The sequence below is a fragment of the Apostichopus japonicus genome, chromosome 17, assembly GCF_037975245.1.
Source record: "Apostichopus japonicus isolate 1M-3 chromosome 17, ASM3797524v1, whole genome shotgun sequence".
Taxonomy (NCBI): Eukaryota; Metazoa; Echinodermata; class Holothuroidea; order Aspidochirotida; family Stichopodidae; genus Apostichopus; species Apostichopus japonicus.
The window spans coordinates 8,927,433-8,949,502 of NC_092577.1; the positions used below are offsets into that span (position 1 = coordinate 8,927,433).

Here is a 22,070-nt window from a genome sequence, read left to right on the forward strand (position 1 = left end):
TAGGGGAGCTTTCGACACTATCTAAGCGGAGCGCCACCACAGGTTGGCGCGGAGCGTACAGAAAATTTTTGAGTAAAGATACTCCCTAGATTGCAGGAAATGACCCTTTCCGGGGCCTTGCTAATTTGCAGATAAACGGAGAATAAATAGGTGTCGTCGCCATTTTGTCGGAAAATTAAACCAACAGAATATGACAAATATCAATAGGTATATGAGAGCGCAATAAAATAGTCAAAAATCGCGAATAAGTAAAAAGTAGTGAAAAGCTGAAAAGGGCGCCAGCAGTCCATTTGAGTCCGTCAGGGGGGGGGGGAGGCATCCGCCCCCTGACTGTATATATGGACGCTCCGCCACTAAGTAAGGGGATGTTGGAGAACTGGCTGAAATGAGGCAAGTCATTGGCCTAAGACGAAGTTGTGTTACGCTTACCGGTACTCACACTCACTGCTTCCACTTTTCACTGCTTCCCAACCGCGTGAAGACTCGGTTGGGGTGACAATGTGGTCTATAGCCAGGGGACGGGCCGAGGGTCCCCCAGCAATTACTAAAATTATTACACCTATAGTGTATACGTGTGCATCGGACAGATCGACAAGTATGCATTGAAAAATGGGCAGATGCACGTTTCGGAGCCTTGGTAAATATTGGGGGGGCTTATCATGCATTTGCCCCCTCAACTTTTTTATTGGGGGGGCTGAGCCCCCCCAAGCCCCCCCGGTTCCGCCGCCACTGGATATACCCGTCATATATGTACTGTGTTTATTGTGGAAGTTAAGCCTTGATTATTCGCGTACCATTTTCCAAATTTTAGACAGTCCTAATCTAGTCGCGCAATTCACTCACGTATTGTACCAATTCAAACTATTGCTGTTGTCACGTTTAGCTGATATTCATTAAAGACTCGTGAACTCTCGTCTTGAAGTTGATCTTATGGGGGGAGGGGGGTGGTCAGTTGGTAGATTGTTGCAATCATTCGGTGAGATGTGGAATCGGGCTATGGTTGTATCATCACCTCTCACTTCACTTTTTAAGTATGTATCAGTGAAACATTGCGTTGAGGGTTACTTATATCGACCTGCTTTATGGTCTTAATATACATCAGAATGCACAATTGTATGTATATGTTTTCTTGATGGCTGTAACTATTACTTCGTTCTTCCGTTCATTTCCATCATGTCCTGCTGAAGTTAATCAACCACGGAGACCTGACCGAGACGATCAATTTGAACAGAACAAAATATTATTTGTTGCTAGAACGGACACCTCTAATCACGGACACTTGTAATCCTAATATTACTTGTTAATCCTGCTCTATAGCTCATATCTACACTCTTTTGTCAAATTGTGTATAATTTCTTTTTTTTAAATATATGTGTGTACTAAACAGTGGTTTTACGTTCTTTTCATTTTCGTAAACCAAGACATATTCAGAGTTGAGCATCAACGCTTGTAGTTTCATCTACACAGTTTGCGTACTTAACAGGCATATTACGCACATACGACAAAATATATCGGACACTTACAATGTTTGCGTATTAATTAAAGTAACAGAGAGCAATGCATATACGTATAGCAGCGACTTTAGAACGGCAGATATGACAGAATAAACACAACAAGGGATAATTACCAGATATGAATTATATCATCAAATAAAGTCTTTGATTGTGTAAACTATTAATAACAAACTTTGAAACCAGTTACAACTAAAGACTGATTCCTACCGATATCTATTTAGCATCCAGGAACGTTTATTAGAACGTCACATGACCTACACGACGCCATCTTGTCAATTGGATGTTCTTCATTCCTGTTTCCATATGTTCTTCTTTCGTGATTTTCATCTGTTATTAAATGATTAAAGGATTCTAGACTTAAACTTTACTCTGGATGATGAACCTACAAAGCGATGATCGTACTGGTAAGTAACGTACAGGAGACAGTAATGATGTGAAGCTATTTATGTACTGATATATACTAAGCACATCATTAATAACAAAGGCTATGTACTGATGTACTAAACACGTCATTAATAACACAGGCTATGTTAAATTTATGACAACATATTACTATATATACATGGCGTCTTCAAGGCAATTTCAATGTATAAGAATGAAAATCCATGTCTGTATGATCGTATTTCAATGTCGATTTAAATATTTCATTAATGTGAAGGGAAGAATTTTAAGCTCATGTTCGTCAAACTCTTATTATGTTAATCCTTGGATATTTAATATTTCATTAATGCAGCTACAACATATCTCTTCCAATTGAACATATGCTATCTTTTCACTTAATTACTGTCAGATCAGATCATAAATATACTAACAGTGAGTCCTATCGAAACAGAAATGTAGAATTGTAATACTTTCATAGCAGGCCTTGCGCCTTTAGGCGTATGTCCAACTTAAATGAATGAATCGGGATGGAAATTATTAAATAGATTCCTCAAGGTATAGGCTTATTTTCAGCTTGCAATTATATGCATGAGAAAGATGCATTTGTCTTACTTTCTATATGTAAGTAAATCATGTGGGAAGACTATGGACCATTGGATCAGTTTTACTCATATAAATCTAGTAAGAAGTTCATGGAACATGGTATAAGGTAGGCATATATTATGTGGTAAGTAAAGAGAACATTGAATAAGTTAAAATATGCTTACCCGGTGGGAATGTGGTTCTTGTCAGTAAAACTACGGTGAAACATTACAGTATTCTTAAACTCTACAAAACTTCCTGATAATTAGGAAGAATATTAAAACAAACGAATAAGCAGACGAGTTTAAGAATTTAACTGATTTTTTGTTTTATAAGATAGCAATCACGTGACTGATATTTTGCTTTATCAGGGTGACCAGAACGATGCATGGTAAAGGTTATTTTACTTTAATTATTAGAAAAATATAAATCATGTGATATTCAAACTAAATATAGCTTATAAAAGAACCGTTACAATTATTTTCCTCTGCCCGAGTCTGAGTCGTGACGTTAAAAGCAGCAGTTTAACCTAGGCTAACTAATTTAACCTGGTAGGCTAATACTATACACAAGAGTGTGTATTTGATAACAGTGTGTCATCTTACTCTCTAATTTCATCAAATAAAGGTTACTGAGGGAATAATTACTAAATTTGATTTGATCCCCAACGTTAATATTTCGTCACGTGCGCGCTTTGTATTGCTGCATTATACACATTAAAGACCAAATTGGAAAATGTTAAAAAAGAAAACAGATTTTAACCTCACTTTTTTCAATGACCCTTGACTATAGTCAAACGTATGACGTACATTTTTTTCTGATGTCACTATCGATTAGCATCGATAAAATAATAAAAATTAACCCAAACAGATTCTTTAACATGCAAATGAATAACCGTTGTATCTACGATAAAGAGAGAGCCTCGCAATAATTGTGAAGCCCGCCATCCAAACTGACAACCTGTAGGTGACATTCTTAAAGGATATCATGAATATTGATAACAAAACAGAAAGTTGATTTATTTACAGGGCGTGTTAATATTAGATTACTTCAAAGGTCGATGTTTTGTGTAAACAGTAAATAAGGGATAATGAGAGATTCACTTTGAAGTAATCTTTGTCGAGCCAGAGATCTGTTGGTAAAGTGACTGGTTCTGTTGACTTATAGAATTATACATTGATTTATGATAATTTTGTAAAGTTAGTTTTAACCATGCATTCTGTATCAATATATATTCAACAGATCATCGCTTTGAAAGATAATCATGGAAAATATCACTCAACGGAAAAGAAAAGTGAAGACCCAAATTTATCCCGCCAACCAGTCACGAAAGTTGTTGTGACGTCATAATCGATGGAGCGCCTTACAGTGCAAGGTTTGTTGTAATTACATAGTCTTTTATTAGTAACTTAAGCATAAGAAAGCTGATGTTTAAAATAAACATTGATAAGGATTTAAGCCTCAGCTTTGTAATTACTCTTACAGTGTATGATCGAAAGTACAATGTGATTTTTTTTTTAATTGTTTTCATTGTTTTGTGTCTACCTTATTCATTTGACTTAACCGATAGGAATTGTTATATGTAGATATAGGCGCATATAAGGCGATATAAAATTGCACATTACTCCAATTTGACTGGCACAATTTTGTCGTTCACAGCGACTTCAAACAGATTGCCCGCCGTTATTGTTTTCAGTTTATATATCAGCACTGACCCGCCCCAATTTTATTGACCAAATAGTAATGTTTACAAATCAAATTTTGCTATTTTTTCAGACAAAAAGGCCATACTCATCAGTTCTCTGAAGAAACGATATAAACTACAATATGACGCAATCCAGCCCATACCGTACATCAAGGACAGACTATATTGTGTTGACAAGGTATTTGTTGAGGGCGGTACAGAGATCTGCATAGTTAAAGGAGCGACGAAGGAGAAAGAAGGAACATGGGTACGTGTGGACTCGTACAAACATATCTTCACAGACCCTCGAATGAAAGCCAAACGGCGCATCATAGAAGCAGAACCCGGGTATGGTAAGTCAACAGTGACCCTACAGCTCGCCTATGATTGGTGCAATGGTGTAAAGGATTCACCTTTTGAAAACGTAGAGATTCTAATTCTTCTCCGGTTGAGGCAGCTGAACAGCAAGATATCTATCTATCAAGCAATTAAACTGTTCTTAGCACCAAACGATCCTCGTATCAAATCTTCTGATATTAAAAATATCATTGAAAGCTGTTCTTCTGTAAAGGTACTCCTGGACGGGTATGACGAGTTTCCTGATAGGGACGAAGCCACCGGAAGTGACGTAGGACGTATCATTACGAGGAATCTGTTTGGGAATATTGACGTCACGCTGACTACCAGATATCTTCCGAAGGACTATGACAAATCAAACACAAAATATGTTAGGTTAGTTGGCTTTGACGAAAAAGCACGTGACCAGTACATTCGCAAGGCTGTTACTGGGGAAGACGAAAAAAGTGTTGCTAAGATTAAGCGCGCTTTGAAAGCAAACCCGATTTTGGATGACCTTTGTCAAGTACCTCTCTTATTTGCAATGTTTTCTCACATGACCCACGAAAAGAGACATTTTCAGAAATTTAAGTCAGTTACCGGTTTCTTTCGCTACATGATTAAATGTTTCCATAGTCACATGAGAAACAAATCACTGGACAAACACGCAAAGGAACACATGATCGAACATGAAAAGGAACACGACGAACTGAGTAAAGTAGCATTTGAAGGTCTCTGTGGTGAAAACAAACAGTTATCATGGCGTAAGGATGGACTCTGTACACGACTAGGTCAAGGGTTTTGTCAACACTATATTGCAGTTGGTATCTTGGTAGAAGAAGAAGTGTCTGCTGAGACAAACGAACAGACTTCTACTACAGACATACAGACAAGGACTGACTTAAGGTTCTACCATCAACTATTCTGTGAATGGTTTGCGTGTTTCAGACTGGTAGAAATTGTAGCTGCTACAAGAAATGCATCTGAGCTGAAGAATGTTCTTGATACAGTGGATCCATTTAATCTTCAGTACCTCTATAGATTCACATGTGGGATTAGCCCAGCCGTTGGGAAGAGAATAATAGAATACTTGAAGAGCAGGAAAGACGGTGATAAGTTTGCCATCCTCTGCATCCTGGAACAAACTGGTGAGGTAGATGGAATCAAGGACACCGTCAGGGATCTGTGTTCAAAGCGAGTTGACATCGAGGACAACGACAGCAAGCTTCTTCAGCGATCCACCATCCAGCTCTTGGAGATTGCATCTAGATTTAATGTAAGTATGTTCATCATATGAAAACAGTTTTGTTACGTTAGTTTCTGTCAACTATACCAAAAGAACATGATGTTGATTGATTAACTAAATATAACAAATATCAATATCAAAAACATAATTAGAAAAAAATCCACTTCATGAATGTTTACATTAAATTCAGCGACAAACAAATCTAAACAAATGTATATTACATTAAACTACACAGCCCGCCAAGAGAAAGTCACAAATTATCAATGTATTGTTTTATATCAATAAATCTTGTTTCATCGATGACTGTTTCGTTATGAGATATCATTAAAACCTATTGGAAGTATAAACAAAGATAGTTCAAGAATTAAGTTTACTGAAATACATGTCTCGGATAATCTAGACAGACATCGTTCCATCCGTTCGTAAATACTCAATTCAGATCTTTAAATATGTAAAGAAAACCAAACTGTGAACTCCAAAGGGTCAAAGAGTTAATGCAATAAACGTTACAACTGAGAAATTACTGATCGAATCTACACAGGCCCGTACAAACAATTTTTCTTTATTCATTTCTCAACATGGCCTTCTGCAAAACGTTGAAAGGAACATAAGATTCAATACCGTACCATTCACTGGTAGTTATGTGAAACCTGTAGTAGAGGTGAAAAGAATGATTTAAACTGAAATGCTACTCAACACGCAATCACAAAGAACAAGGTAACAGTGTAGATTGATTCCATGATATGTTCGAGTTTTCGTATAGATATGTTATAGGTGACGCTGCAGGAAGGTTGATAGGGTATATAGTTTTACACATTTCGGAATTAGTGTTTTCTTGACGTAGTTTGTTCCTATAAACGTATTGGACACTGCGTGGCGGTAAAACAGGCTAATGTATACCTTATCAGTAAAATATTGTCTTCACGGGTAACTCTAGGTATAATTTGAAATCTAGGGTAACCATATCACTTATAGTAATCTAGGGTAGACATATCCCTTATTGTAATCTAGGGTAGACATATCCTTTATTGTAATCTAGGGTAACCATATCACTTATAGTAATCTAGGGTAGACATATCCTTTATTGTAATCTAGGGTAACCATATCACTCATAGTAATCTAGGGTAGACATATCCTTTATTGTAATCAAAGGTAGATATATCCCTTATTGTAATCTAGTGTAGACATATCCCTTATTGTAATCTAGTGTAGACATATCTCTTATTGTAATCTAGGGTAGACATATCTCTTATTGTCATCTAGGGTAGACATATCCCGTATTGTAATCTAGTGTAGACATATCCCTTATTGTAATCTAGGGTTAACATATCCCTTATAGTAATCTAGGGTAGACATATCTCTTATTGTAATATAGGGTAGACATATCCCTTATTGTAATCTAGGGTAGACATATCCCTTATTGTAATCTAGGGTATACATTGTATTAAGGTACATTGTAAGGTCACTTTAATTCATGGAATTCACTTATTTACTTTTATTCATTTCTATAAAAGTAAAAGTGTTATAGACATTCAACCTGGACTGTCATCATCCTTTAATTTAGCACCAGGTATTTAGAAAGTCTCATTACTCAATTTGTTCGACGTTTTGCTTTTGATTCACAACCAGTAAAAACATGACAACAAAATATTTATTTCTTTATATTCCACATGAAAATATAAATGAATATTAAACTGCATCACTTAAAACTGGCCGAGAAACAGCGTATTACGTATTTTGCATAAGGGGTTTCAAGGTTGGAACGGAGCCACAGAAGTGGTGTTAATTTGATCATCAGAGGACTCCTGGTGGAAGTACAGGGGTAGAGACATATGTATTGTAGTGCGCATGCGCGCTACAATATTGGGGTGACTCGCCCGCTCAATCATCTACATGGCTGGCTGGTGAATGCCAGTTCAACAAACATTCTTCAGAGCAATCTCAAATTCGGAGGTTGGCTACGCAAGAAAAAATCCAGACCCAGATTTGCAAAGAATTGTGGCGGCGAACAGTTAATTCTGCACACGCAAAGAAATATATCTCCTTGAGTAGCATACTTCCTCAAAACAATACGTAAAATTCTCTACTTTGGTTTTATTATTCTCGAATTAAACAAGACAGGTAACATTGAACGCATTTGAGTTAAACACATCCTGCTAAAATGTTGCAATCAGCAAATGTTAATCGTATTTATCCGCTACGATTCGGTGTTATTTGGTGAATCCGGGCACGAACATCTATTCCGTAATGTCATGGCATTATATATTACAAAGTCATAGCTAGTTTCCACAGCTAGCGGCTCCGTACGTATATGGCGTATATTACGTGTTTTGGATGATGAACCAGGTCCAGGAAATCGACCAATCAGTGTTTTATAGACAGGCGATTGTTACAGTGCAATGAGAGACTAGACCTACATTGTATTCGTTAGAATAATCGTGCATTAGACCTTCGGTGTAAATCACCGTATGTTCGTAAAATGTCGGTAACTAGGCGAGTATCATAGAAATTAAAGTAAGGAGAATAACATGCGACATGTACTGAAACCACCCATCCAGCTGGTGGCGCTTTGCTTGTACGACAAGAAAGTACCGGCGCGTAGTACAAACACTACGTCTTTGACATAACTAAAGTGATAAGTGCCCCATATGGGTGCCAAAAATGTGGCAGTGGACTGTAGTTTCACAGGTAATTCTTAGGAAGTGATAGTAAAAGTAATTACATGAAGCTCATTTCTTTACTAGTGTCATCTGCTCAGCTGCTGCATTCTTATTCATTGGTCCCAGAGTATAGCTAGCCTAGGCTTCTAGACCGACTACGGCTATTCATTCGGATGCGAAAAATGTTAACACCTCATTTTACTTAAAACTGTATCCATAACGATAGATCCAGAAACCAGAATAACATGGGATGACGGTTATGATGTCCTGGGGTTATCACTAACAATTCAATAATATGGAAGTGTTGTACACAAGTAGGCGTGTGTGGGAAAAGGGCGGGGAGGAGGGAGGGTTTGTTTTCACGGCATGCTTTAGGGACAACTAGCAGGCGCGTATCCAGGATTTGCTAACCCGGGGGGCGCGAACTACTATCTAAGCGGAGCGCCACCATCGGTTGGCGCGCAGCGTACAAGAAAATTTCTAGTTTTGATACCACCCAGATCACCGGAAACGGCACTTCTCGGGCTTGAAATGACCAACCAGATGTACAATTTTTTGCCTGAGAACCAAGTATTTCCTAATAGTTTTTTTTTTCCATCCATAACCTTTTTGAAGATTGTCAACCCGGCACACATCATGTTCGACCTCATCGCATCTCCTGTGGGTCATTGCTTTTACTTTCTACGTCACGGCCCACAATACCCGTCAGCCCCACTTTCAAAGCTTTTAAGCCCATTATTTGTTGAGAATTTGAAAATGCACATTTCTCGTGATAAACTCACTTCAAAACATACCGATAATGTTGTATAAAATTTCCTCTATGGACAACCAATATAGGAAAACTTCCTTCAACCCCTAACAGACCAGTCAAAATTGCACGAGTAGAGGGAATTGTGCTGCAGAATGTTGGTCAGAAATTTTCGAAAATTCAGACACAGTTAATTTATTGGTGTTCAAATATTCAAACCTCTTATAACGGCTATTATAAAACTTGGTTAAAGGAAATGAAAAAATAGCAGATATTTCCGAAACCGAACACTACACACATAGGCGTAGGCGGGGGGAGGGGGGGGGGGGAGGGGTGCAGCCGCTAATTCGCCATTACTAATGTAAAAGAGGAGTTTTGACATAATTGGACCTCCATGCTTTTTCTCTATCTACATAAGACATTTCGTTGTTTACATTAGCATCCCACGGTATACTGCGCAATTTTAGCGGACCGTACGGAACACGATGGCATGCGATGTAATAACCGATTCTTGCTAATATGAAATTGATATTAACATGTTGAACGCGCGCGAAAATGTTTGGTTATTTTTTCAGGCAAGTCGGACAGTTTTGAGGCTTTTCATACTGGAACGCCATTTCATGCTCACTGATAAGATGTGATATTTGCTGTTTGCTTTAAAAATTCGAACAGGCGCGTAGCGAGGAATTTGCCATGGGAGGGGCGAAGCCCGTAGGCAAATTATCTAAGCGTAGCGCCACCATAGGTTGGCGCGAAGCGTACAAGAAAATTTTGGCCGAAAATGTCTCCCAGATCGCTGGAAATGACACTTCCTAGGCCCATGCAAGTTGCATCTAAGCACTTTCTATTTGAAAATTACTAGCAATATCATTAAAAAATTATGCTGAATGGGTGGGGGGAAGGGCGCTCGCCCCTTCCCAAAATGCGTCATGTTCCCCGACGACACGGTCGAGTTCGAGACGAGCCACAGTTTCATAGCACAATTCTACAATTGTTTAAGACGTATATGCTCACACACGCGTTGTGATAGACCATATATAGTTTATATATAGATCATGAGTGAGAGAGGAAAATGGAAACGTCAAAAAATGGAGTTGTCGGTGTAAGGGGTAGGGTGAGTTACACCCTTACGAAATCATTGATCCGTCACTGGCTACCCTGTGTATATAAAAGGGATCAGCGCTGTAATGATGTCACTGTTCCTCTTTCTCTTCCCGGTGTCTTGGCGTTTTTCTTTTACCCCCTCCTTTTCTCCTTTTTCTCTCTTTCTTCTTTTTCTTTTCCCTTCCTCCTCTTTTTCCACCTCTTTTTTCTCTCCCCTTTTTCTTACCCGGGGGCGCGCGCCCCCAACACACCCCCCCCCCCCCTGGATACGCGCCTGACTAGGCTATGTCAATATTTGAGTGGAGCACTAAACTAATACAAGCAAAACAAATATTGGCCATGTGCCTCTCAGATACCGGAAATGACACTTTCCAGCATTGAAAGTTGCACAAACACTCCACTTACTCGAGTCATTATAGAGGCGAGAAAAAAAGGTTGGTTCTTAAATCAGGAGTATAGTACTTACCAGTCTGGTCGCCATAACATGTCTCTGTTGTGCAAAGTACACCTATACTTTAAGAAAAGCGGGTTTAATCAAATTCAGTTTCAAACTCGAATGCACAATGTATATGTGAAGACTGATGATCCGACTTTTTGCCGTACATCACAAAGCGCCCTCACTTTTTTCAAGGCTTCACTTCTTATCGCGATCAACTGTGCATTCTTCCTAGTTGAATTTCTATGACGAGGATACAGTAACGTTAACATGTTGTTCAAATTTACCAATCAGTGTCCAGGACTTGATATTCTCTGTCACGTCCGGAACATGTGTTCATCTGTGTACTCTCTTAAATTTGTAGACTGAAAAAATCAGTCTAAGGTTCGACTGAAATTTATTTCAGTCCATAAGACCGATTTCCAGACGCTAAGACTGGAATTGTTTCCGAACGAAATTCAGCCTACAATAGACTGAATGCAATACCCAATAAAATCATTGTATTTTGTCACGTGCTCATTTTAATTTCAGTCCATGCGAAGACTGAACAGTTAAACCAATCCGGTCTGTCCAAATTAATGACGTATTCTAATCTACATATGCCCGGCCGCGTACGTAGGTACGTACGAACGTTGAATCGACTCGCCATCTTAGCTGAACTTACCTTGAATACCGAGAGAACTTACGCTTCGTTTTATGTGTAAAAACTAACCTTTTTAAGCTTTCCACGAGGGTATAAGAATGGCAGAAACATTGAGAACGTGTTTGGCAGGCAAAGGATATGCAGAAGAAGTAATATCATTGCTCGAAGGTAATATTAAAAAAGGCCGTTTTTAATCGATTCATACTCATACGCAGTCATAGCGTTAACATGAACAATGCTATGCCTAGTACAGTAGTAGTACAGTTGGCTATAGCCTAGTATAGTTATACTATGGCCCGGTATACACTGTACTGTCAGACTGTCGTACATGTACGTCAGAGTGTGCCAACTGAAATTAATAGGTACCGGTTAAAACGGAAAAAAAAAGGCTTAGCCTAACGTTATGCCCCTAACGTTAGTCCTTAATAAATGATTTCTTTTTTTGAAGAAAATTTATTCCTACCCTGCAGGCTGCGCATACAAGTTTACTTAGCCTAAGTGAAAGGCATGGGCTATATACCCGGCCGTTAGGCACTGGTGCTATAGGGCTCAGTATGGTTTCTACTTGGTCACTTCGTGGGGTCACTTATCATTACAGTCAATGGAGAAATACTAGATTTTTCACTTCTTTAATTGTAATTTAAAAGAAAAGTACTGAAAATGCTTTCTTTTTCTTTGAATATGTTTCAGATAAATGCCTAACACATCTATTAGTAGCAAACAAAAATAATAACACATTTCCATACCCATCTAAAATAGGAGTGTTGGACATTATTGGCTAATTCAAGCCAGTGGGGCGTGGGTAATCAAATCGTCCATGACAGGCCGCTGGCCCTTTTACGGGTTAGCTCAGTTGGTAGAGCACCAGACTGAGATGCTGAAGGTCGCAGGTTTGAATCCTGTGCCAGCGATTTTTCAGTAGCTTTATTGCAGGTAGATGTGCTTTGCAGCCAGTTAAGTATGTTATCTGTAGGCTAGCTTCGCATTTTTCCATTGTAAAGGGCATTGAGACCGGTTTACGTATAATGCGCTATATCAAGCATTTCTAATAATCATAACCTTCTTTTCAGTCAAAAGATAACTGAAGAAGCAAAATTTAGATTTGATGTAGTAAGTTTCATAATTGTGATACTAGAAAAATCTCCTAGCATTCTGATTTGCAGTAATAAAATGTTTACATTTCTTTCAGATAAATGAGGAGTTTCGATTAATGTTTGCCGAATCCAGGGATAACTTCATCACAAAGTGGGATGGATATAGAGAACGCATCATAGAAGTGAGAAAGAAAACCTCACCAGCTATCGCAAATATGATTGATGCTTTTGAGGAAACTGATAGTAGTAAGTTAAATTAGTATAGCTATCATATTTCAAAGTTTTCTTTGTATGCCTTTTTCTAGCTAACCAATCAATAACGTTTTGGGCATTACCCCTTGGTAAGAGGCTGGAAAGTTCTAAATTTTATTCTTTTTCTCAATTTGGGCAAATTGTGGCCGCTTGATAGATAAAGTTTTAAAATTAAGACCGAAAACTTAATTGTTCTTATTTTTTCTTATTACCATATAGGCAATAATAAACATCATAGTTAAATTTTCTGTGAATATTCTTTGAAATCAAGCACTTAAAGTACTATAAACATTTTTTCCTGTTTACGATTAGAAATATGACACAATTTAATTTGAGCAGATTGTCATCCAAAATTCAATGAACCATAACTTTAAAAAATCAATATATCAATAACTTTATAGTTTGTGAAAATACAGAATTATTTATTTGGATGTATAACTTATCTGGATTATATTCAAAAAGGTTATTTATGGAATGTGCCATTTGTTCACATTTACTTGTTCTATGATTTATTGCATTTAATTAGCCACATACTATGCCTTGGAGGTTATGTTTAAAACTTCAAACTCAATTTTCTTTTCAGAGGATATGTGTGCTTTATATACATTTATTTATATACTGCACAGGTCAGTGACTATGTTAAAGCAGAAGCAGCAGTCCACTAGCAGAGCAGGGGCACTGTTGTACTTCCTTCAGAACAAACCTGTGAGTATTTTATGACAATATACTGTTTATTCCCTTGCTCAATGCTATATAAACACCCCTGCGTTTAGTGGAAAAGTTTTGGTTTTACAAAATTTGCTTGGCTAAACAAAAATTGGCTTGTTATGTGGAAAAAAGTTTGTCTGGTGTATATTAAGGTTAGCATCATATCCACTGGGTCTTATGGCTCTTTTCCATTGGCGCTACTGAATGGTATAGGCACTGGCTCTATAATCATCATGGCTCAATGGAAGTGACTTGTATAGAGTAGGAAAAAACACTTATTATGGCAATGTAAAGCAGGAATAATTTATTCAGCACTGTCTGATTGGCAGCGATACTGACAAGAATGTGGACCAAGGCGGAAAACCGGCAAAAAGGGAATTTAATAGGGGTGTTTGGGGGAGAATGCCCACTGTGGTCACTATTGTAGAAAAGTGACATAATATTTTTAAATGTAAAGCCAACCAATATATATGCCATTTTTAGTAAGGAATAACAAAGATAGAGATGGAAAAACGGTTGACTTATGAACCCTTCAGGTGTCTGAGATGTACAATTATTGATACTGAAGGTACACTCTGCCAGTCTGTCCAGGGTTTGTAATAACCAAATTTTGTAAAGTTGTCTGTCAAAGGTTTGTGAATTTTTAGTGACATTCTAGGGAGATCATGTAAGAAGTTTAGTTTATGTAAAATTTTATTCTTGTATGAATAAACTGGAAGTCTCATGGAATATTTAGATTGGCAGTTTGCCTAATGTTCAGATGTTAATTTAATAGTATGGAGTAAAATATACATATTTTTTTGTCATTTCTTTCTAGCTTGACACCAGCATTGATGCTACCGCTGCCGGAATAGATGGAAAGTATGTACAACTGTACATACTTTCACTCGGACCTGCCCAAAATCCGTCACAGTTCTTTATTTTTGGCGGATAGAATTCCAATTCCTGCAGGAACAAGTAACAAGTGGATAGATTATTTAAAGGACATTACACATTTAATGTGCATTATGCTTTGGCACTTCATCAATTCTGTGAATTCTTAGCTGCCGTTTTATATGGAGTGATTCCTGCTACGTCAGTAAAGGCACCATTGCGTAGCTTGGCATCTAACATTAAATTAATTTCTCCTAAGTAGCTTTTTAGAGTGGTGTTGCAAGTGTTTATTTGTTTGCTGTATTTTCATTTTGATGTTGTGTCATGTAAACAATTGTTTTGTTTATTTAAACACCAGTACTATCGGTATTATAACTTAGTTTGGTACAATTCTGAATTGTAATCCATCCATTGTCGGGTCAGTCAGTTTCCAAAAATGGTTCAATTATGAGAAATGAGTGTCAGAATGGTGTGGGCTGGTAAGAGATGGGGTTGGGAATAAGCAGCAGAAATGAAAACCCTGAAGGGTAGGTGGAGAGGTTGGGAGTATAAAAAATGTTGGGGTTACAAGAGGCTGGAGCTTGGAAGAAGGGCTTGGCCAAATGGCCTTTTCCAGTATTTGTCCATTGTCGGTCACTTTCCAAGTGGCCTTTGCCAGTATCCGTCCATTGTCGGTCACTTTCCAAATGGCCTATGCCAGCATCCGTTCATTGTTGGTCACTTTCCAAGTGGCCTATGCCAGCATCCGTTCATTTTTGGTCACTTTCCAAGTGGCCTTTGCCATTATTTTTTCTTGAAGTACAATTTTAGTTTTACATTTTAATATTCTTTATATCGATATCTGTATGATAAACGAACTTGCCCTGTCATAATTGGTTCTGGTTATTATTATATTTGCAGCAACTGCTGCACATGGGTTTCACTTAAAGGTATGAATCTAAATAAAAACTAAATTAAAACTAAATAAAACTATAAAAATAAATGTTTCAATCCTTAAATTTTTAGGACACAAAATAAATTAGTTATGGTCAAATTAGAAATTTCTGGTAAACTTGACCACATTTATAGAGTTTGCATGTCAAATCGTCGGCACCGGAATTGCAACTTTAATTTTTGGAATATTTCATAACTAAAACTTTACATTTAATTTATTTTTGTAGTTTAGGTAAATAACCATTATTTAGACCTAAGATATCATAAATAAAACCCAAGCAAACAAATTTAGCTTTTGTACTATTTTTTGTTTATATTTCTTAAATGTATCCAAGAAAATAAATAAAGACAGTTTTAATACAGTTTTTAAACTTTTAACAGGTTTTTTGTTTTCTTATTTCCATAGTTAGTGGAATGTTTCCATGAATTATTGTTTTATTGTATATTGTAAAGCAAAATCTTAAGTTAAAAATATGTAACTATCAACCTGCTTTTTTAACCAGTTGATTCTAAAATTATACTCCATTTAGGAATTTTTACAACTTTACGGGGAAATTTCCTTTAACCTGCCTGGAGGGCATAGTTGTAATCGTCCCAATTTAGTGCCTTTGGGCAGTTTTTTGACTGGCATATTGGACTATTAATCCCTGAATTAAAAGTATAAAATGACGATATTCTGTCTAGCCACTTTTTTTTAAAGTCTAATTGAATAAAATAATTTAAACCTTATAGGCTGGATTCTAATCTAATTTGGCTTAATTTCAGTCTAAGAAAGGGTAAATTCCAGTCCTGTTACACTGAAATCATTAAGTCTAGCTAGACTAAAAATCAGTCGTTTTACAGACTGAAAATTTTCAGTCCTTCCTTAGACTGAATTTCAGTCTGAAGGAACTGGTCCCTCAGTTCGTCCGCTCTTAGACTGAAATTTCAGTCTATTAGACTGAAATTTCAGTCTATAAATTTAAGAGAGTATGTGACTTATATATGCTGCTTGGGTGTATCAAGTCTGTGTCATATACCGTTTAGATGACTAGAATGAAACTAATCGATGCTGTTAGCTCCGGAATGTCATTTGTTCTAGAAAGGCCAATGTATTGGGGAGAAGATATTTTTTGTCTACATGGTCCTTTAAAGCTGCCCTATAAAGTTGATCGGGACGCATCTAGAATATGTTCCCCTTTTCCCAATGATAAAAAATACATCTTCGTTATCCATTTTTTGTTTAAACCAGTTGATTTAATACGTAATGGAAGTGAAGCATCTTATCTTCAATCTGTAAAGATATCTAGTCATATATCGTAATAATAATGATATCAACTAACTATGAACAATTATACGATACCACGGGGTACTCGTTTTATGATCTTTATATTTGTTTGTTGTGTAAACAGTGACTGTCATACAACGGTAGTAAAGTACGTTCTAAATTTAGTTTGTGGTGCAGGCTCAGTAAATAACGATAACAATAGGCAAGTTAGTTCCTGATAACGAAAAATAGGTAAGATGCGCACAAAATATGTTAATATTAATATAACAAGTTTATAATAACGATAGATAAAATACGAAAAGAAGGATATTCATATTAAGAAGGAAAACAAACACAAATGCAGAACGGAAGCCCTGTTTGAAAAGTCCCCTTTTCTCATGTTCTGATACTTAACAAGTGAAAACAGGTTTCGTTTTCTTTCTGGAAATCAATGGAATATGCTGCTGAAAAACACTTGTTGCTTAAATAATGTATTATTAAGCTACAATAGATGACACTTCATTGATTTAAATTTTACTGTTAGCTGAAATTTGAGTTGAGTTTATCACATTGTTTTCACCAAGCCAATGATTTTTTAAGTCAATTCACAAGTCTTTTGCTCAAGTCATTTGCTTTTATTGTAACTCAAGTCACAAGTCAAGCGTAACAACGTAACAGCTGTAAGCCTACTGAAAATCAACGACCGATGCTCAATAAGACATCTTTGTCAAGTGTTGCGGTCCTGTGTTTGAAATGTTTTAGTAAGCTCTTGTTACCATGCTATGGAGAGAACTCTTTTCTACAAGAGTATAGTCATTTACACTTGGCAGCAACTAAACTTCAGTGTAAAACAAAGTACTGTTACTCTCTCTCAATACGAGAGTGTAACGTTAATACAAAATCATGAAATTAACTACTCTGTACAGAGACTAATCTTGTACCGCAATGGAGGCAGGAGAGGTGCAGAGGAGTAGCTACGAGAGGGGAATACGACCTCAAATATTGTCTGCCACCCTCTAAAAGTATCAAACTGGAATGATAGAGGTATCATTACATATTGAAATATTATTGTCTAGGTTTCCTTTGTTTTGTTTTTATTGGTTTTAGCTGTACCAGGTGGCAACATCTGCTCCGACTGTTATTACAAAGTACGCAATATAATTTGTGAGGGTATTACGGCGGCTCAGAAGGAACATTGATCACATTAAATTATGTTAACAGATGCTTTATCGAATTTACTCTGCTTACCTCGACTTTCGACTATCATTCTCGAAAAGAAAAATAATTTTACCTGTTGAAATTGTGTGGTTTTTTCTGATATTTGAATTTTTTATAGAACAATTTAGACTCATATCACAAACTTTCGACGCTTTATCGAAATTGTAACTTTTATCATGAAGTTTTGACGTTTATCTAGAAATGTCGACACCAAACGTAAACTGAGAAAATGAATTTATGTAAACCTCAATTAGTCGACACGGAAGAATGTCACAAACTGTGTCTTGATCTAACAAGTGAACTGTGGAAGATGTGATAATTCACCCCCCCCCCCTCTCCAGCCACCCCTTCCGACTCACACCCCTCCCTTTGACACTCAATGTATTCAGCCTGTCGGTGCAACGAATATCACCTTTAATTTGTGTTATTAATAATTAACGTATCAAGAACACTACGTGTTTCACGCCACCCTATTCCATGATACTAATCTGCTGCGTGTACAGGGCTATGCGCTGAATGTTAGGAAAGGTAGAACAGACACCGTTTATAACCATCACACCTTACCCCCCCCCCCCCATCTCTAGTCATTCCACTAATGTTGAAGACATTTCCATGTGACAACAGTTGTGATGCTACAGAGCACGTGACATGTCTCCATGCTATGTGTCACATGTTTCATCTTACATCGAGTGAAATATAGGCTCACTGCAGTGTACTATGAAAACTGTGTACAAATATTACATTGTATGCAAAAACTAACAACATCAGACAAACAGACAAGTCGTTCCAGGCCTAAGAGAGACGAGAGGGGTAAGTCAACAGTTGAATAACAAACTGTTCTTTGAGAAATTTGGGAGCAATATACTGTTTGATTATAACAAAATATACTCATAGGTAGCATGGTTTAGATTTCAATTCTAACCAGTACTCTACATACGAAGTAGTTGTACAACATACATACTTAGTTTAATAGTTTAACTATAAACGCAATGTTAACCAGAAAGTCACGTGAGTAATGCGTACCTATGCAAAGAGGGTCGAAGGTCAAACACACTTCACTTCTGCACAATTAGATTTATTCTAACTGTAACCAGCAATTTACATTCAGCAACCTTTGACCTACATAAAAAACAAAAGGGATCATCTGCTCACCAAGGGCTACCAACAAGCAAAGTAACTTTCACTTCTTGAGAAATCCTGTAACAATGTTTGCAGAATTTGACCTCTGGTTACCCCAAACGACCTTTGACCTCCATGAAAAAGAATAGAGAACATTTAATCAGTAAGAAATACCAACATACTAAGTTTATGGTTCAAGCAACTTTCACTTCTTGGAATATCGTGTTTAGAGGGTTTTCAGCCTTTGACCTCTGGTGACACCAAATTACCTTTGACCTCCATGAAAAACAATAGAGATGATTTGCTATTCTAGGTTAATTACCAATTTAAGTTTAAAGTTCAAGCATTTTGTACTTCTTGAGATACAGTGTTTACAAATTGTTCGCCTATGACCTCCGGTGATCTCTCAAATGACCCTTGACCTCCATGAAAAAATAGCGAAAATCTACTTACTAAAGGCTACCCACACACGAAGTGTCACATACACATACATACACCCACACACGCCGTCACCATCGCATAGACTCCTTCGGCATTCGACAAGGTATAAAAAAACTACAAGAACTCACACATTTCAGTTCAGCTGGATTATATTTTACATAAAGCTTAATTACACAAGTATAAATGAACAACCGAAAACTGGCTAGAAATGATAATCAAACGAAAAGAGGACTTAAGTTTAAAGTGTTACACACAAAATTATCAGCATCTCATGAGTAATTATATACATAAACATGAGAGAGTATTAATACATACTTAGTCTTAACTAACCGTCCACGTATTTTCAGTTAATTAGGTTTCATATTAACTTTCACGTTTATTTTCTATATATAAAGGCGAATATGAATTGGTAAGGTTGGGCCTACGTCATGGACAGAACCGAAGTATACAGTCTCTGGCCCTATATACGATTCATAGTTCATTCATATATTTATTACTCAGCCGCTTGAGAAAGCATTGTTTATAACATGACCACCATTCCTTCTATTTATTACGAAGACCAACATTGTATTACAGCAGTATTGCAAAAAATTAGAAATACAACCATATATCGTAATGCAGAAATATGACGGTGAAATGTGACCAGAAAAGAATATAGCAAAAATAAACAGAAACAAAGAATTTGATTGTAATATTGATGTAGGTTTAACAGAAATCAACGGCTTAGATTCAATGCACAAGGCATATCCAAAGTTTGTAAAGTTATGCCGGTCCGGTGTATGGCAAGCTTTAGAGAGCTTCAGTTACAATATTATTGAATGTTTGTTAATGTTTCACAAGAATAATCTTGTGGATTTGACAACAACTGAATACCTATCTCTCTCTCTCTGTCTGTCGATACTGGAAACATGAGATAAGAAAGTAAAAACATAACATTACAGCATTGTTGACTGACCACAGCTACCTACTTTAAACAGTCAAGTTGACATAACTTATATTATAACATCAGATGCATGGTCATATGACCTAAATTTATTTTACACACGATTTATGTCAATCAACCCATTATACATACCCCCCAATCAACCCATTATACATACCATGTATGCCAATCAACCCATTATACATACCATGCATGCCAATCAACCCATTATACATACCACGTATGCCAATAAACCCATTATACATATCATGTATGCCAATCAACCCATTATACATACCATGTACAGTATGTCAATCACCCATTATACATACCATGTATGCCAATCAACCCATTATACATACCATGTATGCAAATCAATCCATCATACAAACCATGTACAGTATGCCAATCAACCCATCATACATACCATGTACAGTATGCCAATCAACCCATCATACATACCATGAATGCCAATCAACCAATTAAACATACCATGTATGCCAATCAACCCATTATACATACCACGTATGTCAATCACCCATTATACATACCATGTGTACCAATCAACCCAGTATACCATACCATGTATGTCTATCAACCCATTATACATACCATGTATACCAATCAACCCATTATACATACCATGTATACCAATCCACCCATTATACATACCATGTATGTCAATCAACCCATCATACAAACCACGTATGCCAATCAACCCATCAAACATACCATGAATGACAATCAATCCATTATACATACCAGGTATGCCAATCAACCCAGTTTACATACCATGTATGTCAATCACCCATTATTCATACCATGTATGCCAATCAACCCATTATACATACCATGAATGCCAATCAACCCATTATACATACCATGTAGGCCAATCAACCCATCATACAAACCATGTATGCCAATCAACCCATCATACATACCATGAATGCCAATCAACCCATTATAAATACCATGTATGTCAATCACCCATTATACATACCATGAATACCAATCAACCCATAATACATTTCATGTACTGTATGCAAATCAACCATTATACATACCATGTATGCCAATCAATCCATTATACATACCATGAATGCCAATCAACCCATTATACATACCATATATGCCAATCAACCCATCATAAAACCATGTATGCCAATCAACCCATCATACATACCATGAATGCCAATCAACCCATTATACATACCATGAATGCCAATCAACCCATTATATATACCAAGTATGCCAATCAACCCATTATACATACCATGTATGTCAATCAACCCGTTATACATACCACATATGCCAATCAACCCATTAAACATATCATGTATGCCCATCCATTATACATAACATGAATGCCAATCAACCCATTATACGTACCATGTATGCCAATTAACCCATTATACATAACATGTATGTCAATCACCCATTAACATACCATGTATACCAATCAACCCATTATACATACCATGTATGCCAATCCACCCATTATACATACCATGTATGCCAATTAACCCATTAAACATACCATGTATGCCAATCAACCCATTATACATACCAAGTATGTTAATCAACCCATTATACATACTATGTATGCCAATCAACCCATTATACATACCATGTATGCCAATCAACCCATTATACATACCATGTATGCCAATCAACCCAGTATACATACAATGTATGCCAATCAACCCATTATACATACCGTGAAGCCAATCCACCCATTATACATATCATGTATGCTAATCACCCATTAAACATACCATGTATGCCAATCAACCCATAATTCATACTATGTATGCCAATCAACCCATTATACATACCATGTATGCCAATCAACCCATTATACATACCAAGTATGTTAATCACCCATTATACATACCATGTATGCCAATCCACCCAATATATACATACTGTG

At 36.9% G+C, this 22,070-nt stretch overlaps 2 protein-coding genes across 2 annotated transcripts in view; both read left to right on the plus strand.

Moving 5' to 3' along the window:
* Positions 1 to 22,070, plus strand: part of LOC139954924 (uncharacterized) — a 200,048-nt gene that overhangs the window by 95,378 nt on the left and 82,600 nt on the right. The window lies entirely within an intron of this gene.
* The window catches only part of LOC139954922 (uncharacterized), a 37,456-nt gene continuing 17,155 nt past the window's right edge, over positions 1,770 to 22,070 (plus strand). Inside the window, exons 1-3 of the mRNA XM_071954912.1 lie at positions 1,770 to 1,918; positions 3,720 to 3,852; positions 4,254 to 5,773. Coding sequence (XP_071811013.1) covers positions 3,831 to 3,852; positions 4,254 to 5,773 — 1,542 coding nt within the window. The 5' untranslated portion in view covers positions 1,770 to 1,918; positions 3,720 to 3,830. The remainder of the gene's footprint in view (positions 1,919 to 3,719; positions 3,853 to 4,253; positions 5,774 to 22,070) is intronic.